This window comes from Mustela erminea, chromosome X (genome assembly GCF_009829155.1).
Source record: "Mustela erminea isolate mMusErm1 chromosome X, mMusErm1.Pri, whole genome shotgun sequence".
In the NCBI taxonomy this organism is placed as follows: Eukaryota; Metazoa; Chordata; class Mammalia; order Carnivora; family Mustelidae; genus Mustela; species Mustela erminea.
Window position 1 is genome coordinate 50637059 of NC_045635.1, and position 14966 is coordinate 50652024.

Consider the following 14966-nt stretch of genomic DNA (forward strand, 5'->3'; position numbering starts at 1 on the left):
AAAGAAAGGTAAAGAGCAGAGAGGGAGAGGAGAAAGAATGTATTTGTAATGAATTATTTCTTAGACTGGGTAGTAAGTACATAGGTACCCATTATATAATTTATGTATCTTTTTGAATGTCAAATATTTTTTTAAAGGTTTCATTTATTTATTTGACAGAGAGAGAGATCACAAATAGGCAGAGAGGCAGGCAGAGAGAGGGGGAAGCAGGCTCCCTGCTGAGCAGAGACCCACCATGTGGGGCTCAATCCCAGGACCCTGAGATCATGACCTGAGCCGAAGGCAGAGGCTTAACCCACTGAGCCACCCAGGTGACCCTGAATGTCAAATATTTTATGAATTAAAAAAAGAGGGATAGATGAAATGACCTGTGGATCTGTGGAATGTAAGGTCTGATAAGTATCTCTCAGAGTGGTCTTTCAGCTCCTCCTTCTCTTAGGACTACTCTCAACTCCCCCTGAGGGCACACTGTAGAGAGCAAAATGGACTCTCTTATGTCAAGCAGGGATCTGTGTCATGTAATGATGGAGGTAGTTAAATGTACTGCAGCTACAAGATATTGTTGGGACCAGCATCAGCTGGCACCCTAGAACTGATAATGAGTGGAACCAGAGGAGGTCTGCAGGGACCCAGAACTAATTAAATCCCTTTAAAAGGGGGAGAATTTTTGCAGCAAACTATCAGACTCTTGAGACATGAAGTCTCTATGTCTGACCACTTAAAAAAGGCAACTGCCACCAAAGGCTCTACCCGATTGATCTCTGACCAGAACCGAGATCCCTCACTGCTTGAACATAATAAGCAGTAAGTGCTGAGAGCTGACCAAGACCAGACTGAGGCCTTATCTCAACGGCACACCCACAGACAGACTTCATGTTTGGTTCATTAACTTCCTACACCCCTTCTGTTATTTGTTGTGTGCTTTGTCTTATGTCCTACCCTGTGTTGCGTAAGTAGCCAAGTTTTATCACATGGTGAAATGTCATTGACTTTGGAATCCTAAACCTGCTTTATAATTGTGATTAACTTTATGACTGAATAAAGTTGACACTGGAAAGACACAACTCATGTGTGCACCTTCATAGCATGCCCATGACACACATCTATTCTTGGGACATGTGATGTGACTAAGTCTGGCCGAGAATATCCTTTGTCTTGAGAGATGCCTTCTAGTAGCCAACTCATTCTGACCAACTTTCCCTCCTCTTTGTATATATTTGGCCTTTTAGACAATTTCACAGAATCAGAAATGCTCATTAATTTTTTGTTAACATTATACAGTTTGGTTAAACTATTCCTATTCTGCTGAATTGTCTTACATGCCTCACTTTTCAACTGCAGGCTACTTGCAAAGAATTTGCCTTTGTAATCCTGACTCTTCACACTGCATGGTAAACTAGGTGTTTTGCTTTGTCTGGGGAGGGCTGTCTTTAAGAATTCCCACAGTAGCTGTGTCAATTTCAAAGTCCAAGGCTATGAAATACAGGTGTTGTTGAATTGATTTGCAAGAAACAATGTCTACATTGTTCTTTTTCATCCCATAATCATTGTGCATATACATAAGCTGTGCTGAGTACAGATGGGTTCTGATTTTTGGGTGTCTCTTGCATCAAGTTCAAAGGAGAGGAAAAAGTCAGCTATACAGAGTGGGCCAATGTTGCTCCAAGATTGATTCAGAGCCTGGGTTCCTTTTACCATACTCAAAATAGACAAGCTCAATCCTGGCCAAAAGGATGGGGTTGTTCCCACGCGCTGACTTCCACAGTCCTCAGGAACACTTATGAGACGTGCATAAAAAGTGGGCCCTGTCAGTCCAATCTAACTACAAAAGCAGGACAAGCTAAGGAGAATGGATTGGTGTAATCTAGTTTGATCTCATAAAGGCCTGAAACATGGCTTAGAACACTTAATACAAATACACATAGACCTGGGAAGCTAGTCTAAACTGTACAGCTAATAGGTAGGTAACCATTTGACTAGAATAGGTAGCCTTAACCACCCACTATTCCTAACTTCAGCCAATGAGGCAGGGAAACTGAAGGACTCCATAAAAATCTGTTTTTCACTCCTTTTTCTGCTTCTATTCTTGCTAGGACATCCATTCCTATCCCACTTTACACACGTTTTGTAATGCAAACAGCATATGTCCTCCTTATAAAGGACAGGAGTTAATGATTTCTCTAGAATAGGTAATATCTAAAGAAGGACCAGATGAGAACGACTGGACAAAGCTACCATGTGTGTATTTTAGACAACCATGGCTAGACCTCTCAATACCAAGGCCCCCTGGCTCCAAAGAATAATATCTGGGCCCTTGTCCTTGTTCTAACTGGTACCTAGATGCCTGAGAGGACAACTATATCAGAGCACCATCTGCAATAAAACCACCCAGACCCTGAACAAATGAGACTCCCACCTTTCCTTTCTTAGTCTCCCAGAAACTCTGTATCTACTCTCTCTCTATGTTCAGGAATCTCTGCTTTCACATCCTGCTGGCTCATGGTTTATTTCCATCCTTTATGAAGCCAAGAACACTCTTGGCTGGTCCTACAGGATCCTCTTTGGGTCTCTGGACCCAGCCTGCCAGCATCACATACAGCTTTCTTTAACTCTGAGTTGGTGAGTCATAATCCTTGTCAGCCTTTAAAATCTTTACTAGTTTCCCGAAACAGGAAAGGATGTACCTGATCTTGGAGCTAAATTAAAAACACCAACTGAAACTCCTATTATTTCTTTAGCTATTTAATGATAACAATAAACTTGAGAGAGTTCTGCTTCTGTGGTAGGAGAGTAGGACTAGACAAATGTGTGATTAAGGTTCTCCCTTTTCCTACTCTTTATAGCTCCCCAAAGTGTTGAATGTGAGTTTTCATGCACAAGATTAGTCATAAAGCCAAGTTTAGGGATGTGATAGGAATTATTAAGAATTACCTACTGTTCAAAAAATCCCATCAGAAAATTGTAGCCAAGGCCACAAAGCAGCATGCAACACATATGGAAAGAGTGTGAGTTATACAGACTCCTAGCTGCTTAACCTACTAGCTATGGCCTTGGGAAAGCCATTTTATCTCTCTGCACCTCAATTTTCTCTAAAAATGTTTGTAAACCTCAAATCTAAACATGCAATTTCCAGGTCATGAGGCCAGCCTTGTCTAATAAATATGGTCCTGAGCTTTCTTGGTCCCAGAATAATTTTTTATTTATTTATTTTTACTATTTATTTATTTGACACACAGAGAGAGAATACAAGCAGGGGGAGTAGGAGAGGGAGAAGTAGGCTCCCCACCAAGTAGGGAGTCTGATGCAGGGCTTAATCCCAGGACCCTGGAATCATGACCTGAGCTGAAGGCAGATGCTTTACAACTGAGCCATCCAGGTGCACCCAGACTAATTTCTTTGGTAAGCCTTCAAAACTCCTTTGATGGACCTAAAAATATCACTTTTTTCTTCCTAATCCATTTAAACTTTCAAAATAATTTAAATATTGTGACAAAAATAAATCAAAGCAAAAGTAACTGAATATTTTAAACTTTACATAGCTACCTCTATGTCCTTGGAAATTCCATTTATCCTTTCAGGGTGGGGGTGGTCGCAGATCTATACTTAGGTTCACACTAATGTGTCCTCCCTGCCCCAACAATACCTCTTATACCAATCCAATTCCAGCCTTCAGGTCAATTTTACAGATTCTTCCTCCACAAGTCTTCCTTGAAGGTATCTCTAGCTCAAGTTGTTGCAATCTCCCTTTTCTGAATGCTAGCACTGATAATGAAGACTCTTATAGAACTTATATTTGGCCACCACACTCCTGAGTTACATTAGTTCCATTTCACAAATGTAGTCTGCTTATTAAGTTGTGCTGAAGTAGTATACCCTCCTTGCTCTTGCTTCACTCAGGGGCTTCCCAGGGAAAAACAGCTGACAAAGCCTCAGAAGTTTCTCTGCTCAGCTTCTGGATATGGCAGAAGAGGGAAAAACCCTCTGGAGTCCTGGTTGTCTAAGGTATCATTGGGACCAGGCTGCCCAAATGCCACATGTTAATGGTGGTCTGAGTGCTTTCATAGGCACATGGTGAATAGGTGTCCACCACAGATGCTATTTAGGTCATCACAAGTTCCCTGCCTAAGAGCGTGCCAGCTTTCCTATTTTTCCCTTACACTCATCCAAGCTGGAGGATATCAAGGGTGCCAGTGCTTCTCCAGAAGGTCCCTGGCAGTCTGCAGACAAGCACCAAGCCTAGCCATTGATCCAGCAAGGAGCCTACTCCAATTCCTGACATTATATAATTCAAACAGTTGGGAGATAATTGAATTTGACTTCACTGGGTATTCATGGGGTTTAGTAAGACACTGCAAACATTTTGTATAAATGACAGATGCTACAATCAGGGGAATGCAACTCTTAGGGACTGCAGTCTGTCTCACTTGCTTGTCAGTAAGGTCTTTTTAAGAGGGGCCCCAGTTACTGCCCACCCCTAGCCTTGACCATCCTGGGTTTTCTCTCCAGAGCCTGAGGAAGGCACATAGGGATGGGACTGGAATTATTTTTCTCATTATTTCATTCCAGCATCTAGAGTACATTTTTAATAACAGAATAATAACAGCAACAATGGTAACAGTTAACACTTAGCATATATCATATGCTAGACACTGTTCCAAATGCTTTTCATTTCCCTAGCTTTATTGAGGTATAATTGACAAAGATTATATATATTTAAGGTATACAATGTGATGTTTTGTTATATGTATACATTGTGAAATGATCACCACAATCAAGCTAATTAACATATATATCTCACATGGTTACTTTTTTGTGATGAGAACACTTAAGATGTACTTTCTCAGCAAATTTCAAGTACACAATATAGTATTGTTAGCTATAGGCACTGTATTGTATACTAGCTCACCAAAATCTATTCATCTTGCATAATGCAAAGTTTTCACCTTTTGACCAGTGTCTCTCAATCTCCCAAATCCCCACCAGTCCCTGGCAACCACCACTCTGCCTTTATGACTTCAACTGCTTTAGATTCCACATAAAGTGAGATCATATGGTATTTGCCTTTCTCTCTTATTTTACTTAGCATAATGTCCTCCAGGTTCATCTGTGTTGTCACAAATGACAGGCACTACTCTATTTTAAAGGCTAAATAATATTCCACAATGTGTGTGTGTGTGGTTGTGTGTGTGTGTGGTTGTGTGTGTGTGTGTGTGTGTATGCATGCATCACATTTTCTTCATGCATTCATCCCTCAGCAGCTAAATGCTTTGCACTTATTAACAGATAATCCTCACAACAATCCTACAAGTTGGGTACTGTTATAACACCATTTTATGAGGTACTATAGTTAGAACAGTTAAGAAGCTTACTCAGGAACAAAAGCTACTAAATGGTAGAGCTGGGCTTTGAGTCCAGACTACCTGGCTCAAAAATCTGTGCTTGTTCAACTATTGCATATACTGTCTCTCAAAAGAGATTTGCTGAATGAATAAATAGTAACACCAAATATGCAGTAATTAAAAAATACCAACAGCTAACATTTACTAAATACTATGAGCCAGGCACTGCAACTATATTGTTTCATTTAACCCTCACAACTTCTCTTCTCTGTAGAACCATTACGATTTCCATTCTGCAAATGTGAGGCACAGAGAAGACACAGCTCATGGGAAAAGTTGGTACCTTTCTGGCTGGCCCTAGAACCTATGCTCTTAATACTATAATTCACTGCTTCCCACTACCTTAGGTGGTCCTCCTCAACACATTCTGAGATTAATTCTATCATCAGTCTGATTTGGCGCTGAAGAAAATATGAACATAAAGTTAAAAAAAAAAAACTGGCCCAAGGTTAGAGACAGTAGAGCCTACGGCCCAGATGTTCTGGTTTCAAATCTGCATTTCTTTTCTGCTCTTTCCCTAACCTCTGTTGCTATTGTTACATTTCTGAGTCCCAAATCACTCATCCTCCAAGTCTGGCCCTTCAGTACATGAAGAAATGGCCCAATGCAGAAAGTTCCTTGAACAGAAGAAGTCTTCCCTCCAGCACTGTTATACTCTATTTAGTGCCTGATCCTCCTAAAATACAATGGAACTAACATAAATAACTAGTAGTTATGAAACAGAGGACAACAGAGTATGTCCAGGAGGGTATAATTAAAAACAACGGATACAGAGAAAAAGCTGTTTGGGACAACTTCAGAGGTGTAGAATATTAGTGGGTGACTGAGGAGAAAGGAAAGGGGATCTCCACCTCTCCTCTGGTGGGGGGGGAAGGAGAAGAAAAGGAAAAATTCCCCAAAGCAGCAAAATAATTTCCAATATAATCATCTCTGGAAGAAAATAACAAAACACATGCATAATTAAAATAACAGGACAATAAGATGCAGTGGAGCAGAGACAGCCATCACAGAAGACAAGAAGAAAGAGAACAAAGAGTCTTATTCTATATTTTTTTAAAGGAAAATTGACAAAGAGGGAAAAATAGCAAAAGTTAAAGAAGGAGTCACAAAATTAGAAGCCACTGGTGTTTTTTCCCACCTACTATAATGACCACTTTATTGGGAGCTGGGGATAATGGAGAAGGAGGGTCTGATGCTCCTGAGGTGCCCATCTCCCATCTCCCTCAAGAAAGAAGGGTTTGGGGTTACCTTCTTGCAGAGAACCATCTGGTGGTCAAACAGGAAGAAGACCCGCTGCTGGTTCCGGCCATAGGGCTGGTAGATCCAGGCCATTTCCCCAGTGTAGATCAGTTCCGAGCTCCTGTCTAGGATGTCCTCACCCTGGGAAGAACATGTGATAGTGAGAGGGAGCCAGGCAGAAGGGATGGACCTGTCACCTGCCTGGAAGCACTGAAAACTGGACATAGACTGGGGCAAGAGGAGTACAAAAAAGGCCTGGTGGGGAAAGAGGGATAGAGAGGACTCCTGGGAATCCTTAAAAGGCTCCATGAGTGGCAAAGACCCATACTCTTGTTCACCCTTGGGCCCAATGAGCCCTACTACTCAGGACTGCTATATTCCTTCTATGCCAGTTGCTCTCTAGCCCAATAGGCACCAAGGTTCATTCTGGTTCCATGAGGTTTCTCTCTCTCTCTCTCACTTTCCTTGTCTTTTTCTCTATTAATTTCTCTTTCTGCATCAGTCCTTCATCCCAGATCTATTCTTTTAGTCTCTTTCTTATACCTGAAGAAGAAGCCTAAGGAAATAATAGAAGTCTCTCTGCTTTCCAAAGGAGTAAAAAGAGGGGACAAGGGAGGGCAAGAAGGAGACAATGATAGAAAGAGAAAAAGAGAATACATTCGGTCTCTTAAAAATTTTTTCTTCTGTCAATTTATTAAAATACATTGATTAAATAGGAATAGGAAATAGGAAACTTCACAACCATATTATTCATAGCCTGAAACCACTCCTCTTCTTGCTGTATAGTCAGACAGAAAAAAAAAAGTACCAACACATCTGACTTCTAGCTAATTCAGTTCTTCAATTTTACAGAGATTCTAAGGCCCCCTTTTCACAGTAACTCTGCTAGGTCAGAGGTACATGGGATATATGTCAGATGCCAAGGCAGATTTGGCACCTGTTCTCAAGAAGCTTACAGTCAGGAGTAAACTAATGCAGGTTGTGCACAGAACTCTTGGAACATGAGGCAAACTACACCAAAGCCCTGGGCACAGGGTGTGTTCCAGGACCTATATAAAGATAGGGATAAAAATCAGTAGTCCAGGATGCTGGAAAATTAATACTAGCATCTATGGGGTACCTGGATGGCTCAGTCAGTTGAGGTTCTGACTCTTGATTTTGATTCAGGTCATGATTTCAGGGCTGTGAGACCAAGCCCCATGTTGAGCTCCATGCTGGGTGTAGATCCTGCTTGAGATTCTCTCTCCTGCTCCCTTTGACCACCCTTCCCCTCTCTAAAAAAATATATTAACACCTATGTGCATCAGACATTTACTTTTGCTCTATTTCTTCTGAGGTATACAAGAAGCCTGGGAGGTGGTCTTACTCTCACTTTATAGTCCAAGAAATGTCAGGTGATCAGCTAAGATCACCCAGCTCATTAGCTAGATAACCATGACCCAAGCCCAATTCTGTCGCTCCAGAAAGTATACTCATTCTTGCCCACTACATTACACTGTCTTTAGACCAGTCAGTCCCTTCCTGGCTCTTGGTCTCAGTTTTTCCAGATGTTAAATGTGGTACATGACGATGATCTCTAAGGTCCTAGCCCTGATACTCCAAAGTTAAGATCTCATCTTTGCACCCCAAATTTTCAAGTCAAGGTTAGAGATGGAGATCCCTGCATTAGCCCTATAAATAATTAGGACAGCCTAGACAGGCCAGTGGGCCAAAGGGAGGGGTAGCTGGAAATGGTATTCTTTAGCATACTACTTTTTTCAGTCTAAGTGATGAGACGGAAAAGGGCAGCTCAGTGGAAATATTTTGTAATAATATAACCTCAAAAAGAAAGCTCACAGATACTGTGACTCCAGTTTCCATTTCAGGGGTTCCTTGGAACTTGAGTAAACATTCATCCTCAAAGGGCCCACATACTAACACAGAATTTCTGGGAGAAGAAGCTCTCAGGGTGAGGGATTTGTGCAGGGCTTTTCTGTTATATGTATGGGAAGCTGAGAGTGGTACCTGTCTGCCACATCCCACCCTGAGACAGGCCAGGAAGATGTGCTACAGTCCATTTTGGATATATATAAAATGAAAGAAAGCCATAAAAACAGGCTAAGCCCAAACAAAGTTGGTCAAGATGACTTTTTTTTTTTTTCAGGATGACTTTCAAAGTTACAACCACTGTACCAGCCAGGAATACTCCTATTGTAAGAACTTGCAACACATAACTCGGAAAGGAAAGGAAAGGAAAGGAAAGGAAAGGAAAGGAAAGGAAAGGAAAGGAAAGGAAAGGAAAGGAAAGGAAAGGAAAGGAAAGGAAAGGAAGGGAAGGGAAAGGAAAGGAAAGTAAAGGAAAGGAAAGGAAAGGAAAGGAAAGGAAAGGAAAGGAAGGGAAAGGAAAGGAAGGGAAAGGAGAGGAGAGGAGAGGAAAGGAAAGGAAAGGAAAGGAAAAGAAAGGAAAGGAAAAGAAAGGAAAGGAAAGGAAAGGAAAGGAAAGGAAAGGAAAGGAAAGGAGAGGAGAAAAGGGAAAGGGAAGGAGAGGAGAAAAGGGAAAGGGAAGGAAAAGGGGAAGGGAGAGGGAAAGGAAGGTGAAGGGAAGGGAAGGTGAAGGTGAAGGGAAGGGGAAAGGAAATGGAAGGGAAAGGTAGGGGGAAGGGTAAGAAAGGGAAGAGTAAGTAAAGGGAAGGGAAAGGAAGGAAGAGGAAAGAAAGAGAGGAGAGGAAGAAAGAAAACACCCTTATGCTCACCAAGTTGATTGATGTCACCTCTCTGTGTGCCAGTTTCCTCATCTTCATTTTTTTTTTAATTCTAAGGTCAATTTTTATTTCTACAAAAAAGGTAATCAAAAGAGTATAAAAGGCATGTAAACTATATTACTGAGTGAACTTCAAGTGGAGGTGAGTCTGCAAAGACTGTGAATCTAGAGGGAGATGGAGGGCCATCTTGATTCTGGGCTGGCCAGCTGCTCTGAAGGAAGAGATCAGCAGACCACTGACAACCCCGCACTGGTGCTGGCTATAGCCAAGTCCTGCCAATTGCAGACAATCTGAACCCTGAAAAGGGTCAAATTGTGCCTAGGGAGGATGACAGTGAGCTGCACTATATTTCCTTATCTTCAAAATGCATTCCCTACACTGACTGGCATCTTTAAAATGAGGGTAATAACAGTACCAATATCATATGGCTGTTGTGTAGATTATGTAAGTTAAAACACGTAAAATGCTTAGGAAAGTACACTTCATACTGTAAGTTCTCTTGATTATCATTGTGCATTCTATATCCTATGTCACATATTCCCATTAATACTCACAAGAACCCAATGAGGAATGTACTGTTATCACCCCCAAAACCAAGATCAGAGGAATTGGAAGTAAGTTGCCCAAAGAATCCAGAATCCAGAATCCAGGCCAGACTCCCTCCAAAGCCACCAAAGAACAGTATAATGATAATCCTTAGTGGAACAACTAGCTACCTTGAAAGATTTATGAGATGAGAATCTCCGAAGACTTGGGTTCTGGGCCCAGTCACCAACTCACTCTGTACCCTTGGGGAGTAGCTTAAACACTCTCAATCTATTTTCTCAATTGAATAATGGATAATACAACAGTTCCTGCTTGTTTCACTTCACATGGCTGCTTGAGGCAAAAATCAGATCATACAAGGGAAATGGCCCTCTCAGAGTTCAGATTTCTCACCCTTTGCCTCTTCCACCACACTTGCACCATATATTTACTTTGTCTTGCCCCCAAAAGTACAATACCTTCCCATTGCCACCTCCCCTATGTACATGCTGTTTTCTTTCATTCCTCCAGGAATTTGCATATACTGTTCCCTCTGCCTGGAACATATTTGCCCCAGTGTAAAACCAAGGCCACTCATTCATCTCAATAGCCCAATGTCCAACACCTCATTCTAGTTATAGGCTGATTTTTCTGATGTGAGGCTGTAGCCTAAACAGATCTAGGGAAAGAAGAACAAGGGAAATACCCTACTTTTCATATAGTTCATTTTCAGTGCTGCCTATTCACAGGATAGCAGGGAAATAACAAATCCAGCCAGCTTTACACTTGATCTCCTGGTCCCAGAAGTATGCCTCATCAAACTACCTTAGCTTTTTAAATAGATGTTTTTCTGTTTCTATGATATTGGGTGTCTGTGTTTCCTCCGACGTTTTGGATTGAATTATCCAATGGTAAACTGGAACTGGTCTTTGGGTATTACACAAGCGGGCTGTTAGGGGAGTGGTGTCACCACAATCATATACAGTCAAATTCTCAAACATGAGCTACAAATTTGGGCTCATGGTAAAAATTTCTGGTGGCGGGGGGAGATTAAAAGGAAGCTTCCAGGGATATGTTCCTTTTCATTTACTTTCAAGTGGATCTAATGAGTGTGAAGGGTAGCAATGTGACAGCTCAACCAACCATCAGCATCAGAGAAATTAGAAATGTAAATTTCCCTAAAATTATAGTCTATAAGAACAGATTCTTCTCCCTGTTGCTTTCTCAGCCTCTCTAAGGTATGGATTATTACTTTAATGTATGGATGATACTCTTACTCATCCATTTATTTTTTAGGAGCCCTGGGCAGTGGGACAGAGCAGAGGGTACTTCATGAACTCTAGTTCTCATGGGAGGGGAGTGGGCAGGGAGCAGGGTTGATAACTAGAGTTGAAAAAAAAAGTCCTGAATATTTATGTAATAAGTTGAAGTAGGGTCAGGTCTGGATATAAAACAAGGCCTCCTACTCTCTATTCAGATATTCTGATTTACTGAGTAGGTACCAATTGCCTGTATGCTGCCAACCCTCAATGATCTTTCCCAATTCTCCTTCAAAGTAGTTTAAGCCCTGAAGGTTTCCCCTATGACTCTTCTTTTTAGTTTGACAAATAAAGCTGAAATTATCATATTGATGCTTTGACAGCCACCGTGTTTGTTCAGACTTCTGGGGGAAGGCAAAAAATCATTTTCTTGATTTGCAAGGCTTGTCCACAGCAGCCCTCAGCAAGCTGTGGGACCTTTCTTTGCTTGTGCAACTGCTTGGACAAGTAGAACATACGAAGAACCTCTATCAGGGAACCAGTAAGGTTTGGCTACTTATGTCAATAGCTAGCAAGTCATGGAGTGGATATGTCTTATTGCCTTTTCAGGGTGGTCCTTCAGTACTCATCAACCTTTAGCCATACTATGGTTTGGATATTTCCCCCAAGTAATTCTTACTACCTGCTTATATATGGAACTTTTACTGCATAAACAAGTCCCTGCAGCATCACAAAGGAAAGCAACTGGGGTGTGGGAAGCAGAAGGTTGAAAAGAGTATGTAGGCAGCAGTGAAAAGAATACCACAGAGAGAATCTAGAGAACAGATTAAAATTTTAGCTTTGTGGTCTTGGTCAAGAATAGGCTTCTCAGACTTTCACCATCATTACAACATGTGTGTGTATGTGTGTGTGTGTGTGTGTGTGTGTGTGTGTGTGTGTCCCTGGACAGAATTGTTGATGGGGAGAGTGGTCCCCTAAAAGCCCTGGTGATTGACATTCTAGAAGTCTTGAAGACTAGATATGACAAACATAAGACACTTTAGGCCTGCCCTCTCAAATGTACCCACCAGGGTTAGATGGAAAAAAGCTTCCTCTAGAGCTAGGACATTCCACAGTGAACCCAGAGTCTGAAAAAGGAACCATAAGGAATTTTTCTTCTTACCAAATTAGATGAAGAAGGACTTCACCAAGTATCAGGGTGTCAGGGTTATACATATAGGCTTGGTTGAGATTAGCATGATTATGCTAACAAAGGAGGCAGAGAGTAACTTCTCCCATTGATCCTGGCTCAAAATTGCCACTTTGTTTCCCATCCCCCACTTCTAGACAAAAGCATATGAAATTCTTTCTTAGATGCTGAGTCTTTAAATCATAGTTCAGTGTTTTTGAGTTTGGTATTAATAAGGTTCCCTGGATAGGGCAAAGAATTTCAAGCTATTGCTGGTCCTCCATGGCTCTACCTTCAATTACTGGAGGCTCAGAGCATATGGAGGAATTAGATCTCGTAGGCATAGGAAGAGGGAAAATGTGCCAGGGAATATGAAAACAACGCTTCTGGGAACCTCCTTTTACAGAGAACCCTGCAGGAGTAGAGAAAAAGAGGCCTGATAACCAGACACAATTTCAGAGTCCCTTGGAGTTGATGGGCTTGTTAGAGGTCATTTAATCTAGCTTTTTGCTTTTGATCAGGCAACTAGCCAAAGTAAGTCAGATACAAGGGAAGAAGAACCATGATTCCCTAGTAAGTCTGGGCCAGTGTTGGTTTCCTCTTAAGAGCAACAGGGTCTCTTCATTCCATTCTATTCATCTCAATCACTCCTGTTTTCTACTCTTACAGCAACATTATCCTTTAAAGAAGACTAAAAAATATGCCAAATGCTCAGAACTGTGGTCTTTAACAGCCATCTACATTAAGAAGGATCAGAGGTAGCAGAATAAACAAAAGATGATTTTTTTTCTGGACTTAAGTAAAATAGCTGTTTGCAAGGCTGATGCTTAATCTTCTTAAAATGTGCTACTGCTTGAAATGCTAGGGAAATACTACCTCTCAATCACAGGAAATGATACCAGAATTGAGGCAAGTGGAATAGGGAACTGGTTCAACTTCTACACTGTGACTATGAAGCTTAAGTTTGCTCTGACCACTTCCTGATAGCATGACCAGCCTTTCCATCTTGGTTACGTTAGCCTACAGACTGTCAGATTTCACAATCTGCATCTGAGAATGTGAAATGCCATGACCCCTGGTTCTCTTGGTGGGCACAAGAGATAAACACTGAATGGTGTACTCAACACATCTACCTGTGAGGCTTTATAATTCACAGCTCTGTTTCTACTGAACAGAAACCCAAAGAACCTCAACAGAGCAGTGGCATGAACAGAAGCAAAATCTCAATTTATTTGTTAGGTTGTATATAGCTTTTGCAAGTGAGTGTCTAGGAAATAAGTCTTTAGTGATCTCATTCACTGAAGACTTTCTGAGTTCAGAGAAGTGGCTGTTTCCAATGAAATAGGAGGCTTTCGGGAATTATTTTTATAAGCAAATGATAAAAAACAGAATTTGGTCTGTCAATTCGGCAGGAATGATGACCTCAGCCTCAAGGGTGCAAGCTTGGGTAGACCTAGTAAATGTGTCAGGGCAAGGTAATCTCACCAATGGAAAAAAGATATATGTTGGTTGGCCTGCACCAGAGAGAGAACCACCTTTATATTCTGTGTCTGGGAGTGAATTAGTACATACTACTTCTTAATCAAGTGTTCACCTGGAGGTGATAAAACTCCAGGACTGGAAAGGAGCTTAAAAGTATATTGAGTCGATCCAATTTGTTTTCCTGGCAACACCCAAAGAGATGAACCTTTCTTTTCTTAATGAAGTGTTGCCTCAAAGATTTTTCCAACCTTCTTAGAAAGCTACTCAAATACACAACACCTCTCATTAGTAGAAAGTTTTGCCTTGGCTCTAATATAAATCCTTTCTGCTGCTCTTTAAATTTAATTCCTTTTCATCCATCTTTGTCTAAGATGTGATGTTCTAGCTAAGCTATTCAGACTCCCCAGTGCCCCTGTTCATGAGGATCCTACCTCCCAGTCTAGGACAGACGCCTGCCACTGAGCAATCTTGTCAATATTCTCCAAACGCCGCTTGCGCTCATTGATCTGCTGAGTCACATTTCTCATGACAGCCAGAGCAGCTGCCACATACCTGTAGTCACTGTGAAGACACAAAAGTACAAGTTAGATGTATCAATGTGTTAGAGAACCAATGTGTTGTGTGCCAACCCTAACATCTATTCTTCTCTTCCTATTTAGTAACAGAGCCCTGATTTTCAGATGGAACCCATGCCACATTGAGTAAAATATTACATTTCCTATCTCTTTACAATAGTGGGTGATTATGTGATGAGTCAAGTGATATGCAAATAATAATTCTGGGCAGAGATTTTCAGAAACCTCCTTTAAGGAAGATAGCATATGCTTCTTTAGCCCTTACTCAATTTTGATGCTTGGAATGTAGATTGATGGTTGAAGTTCCAGCAGTTATCTTGGACCATAAGAAAAACTCCCTACTCCTAGGGAGAGATAACAGAAAGTTGGAAGGAGCCCAAGTTTTTGATAACCACTGAGCTACCACAGCAGTCATGGACTGCCTACCTGCAGACTTTTTTTTTTTTTTTTTACGTAAAAGGGAAATAGACCCCTATCTTTCTTATAGCTCTATTTTTTAAATTTTTTTTTTATTTTTTCAACATAACAGTATTCGTTATTTTTGTACCACACCCAGTGCTCCATGCAATCCATGCCCT

The 14966-nt window shown here is 41.2% G+C and overlaps 1 protein-coding gene across 10 annotated transcripts in view; it reads right to left on the reverse strand.

The window, feature by feature from the left end:
• ARHGEF9 (Cdc42 guanine nucleotide exchange factor 9) overlaps positions 1-14966 on the reverse strand; it is a 202995-nt gene that overhangs the window by 38914 nt on the left and 149115 nt on the right. For all 10 annotated transcript variants that reach the window (XM_032330550.1, XM_032330556.1, XM_032330554.1 and 7 more), the window contains 2 exons: positions 14245-14374; positions 6648-6779 (listed from right to left, as the gene is read on the reverse strand). In XM_032330550.1, the coding sequence (XP_032186441.1) occupies positions 6648-6779; positions 14245-14374 (262 nt within the window). The remainder of the gene's footprint in view (positions 1-6647; positions 6780-14244; positions 14375-14966) is intronic.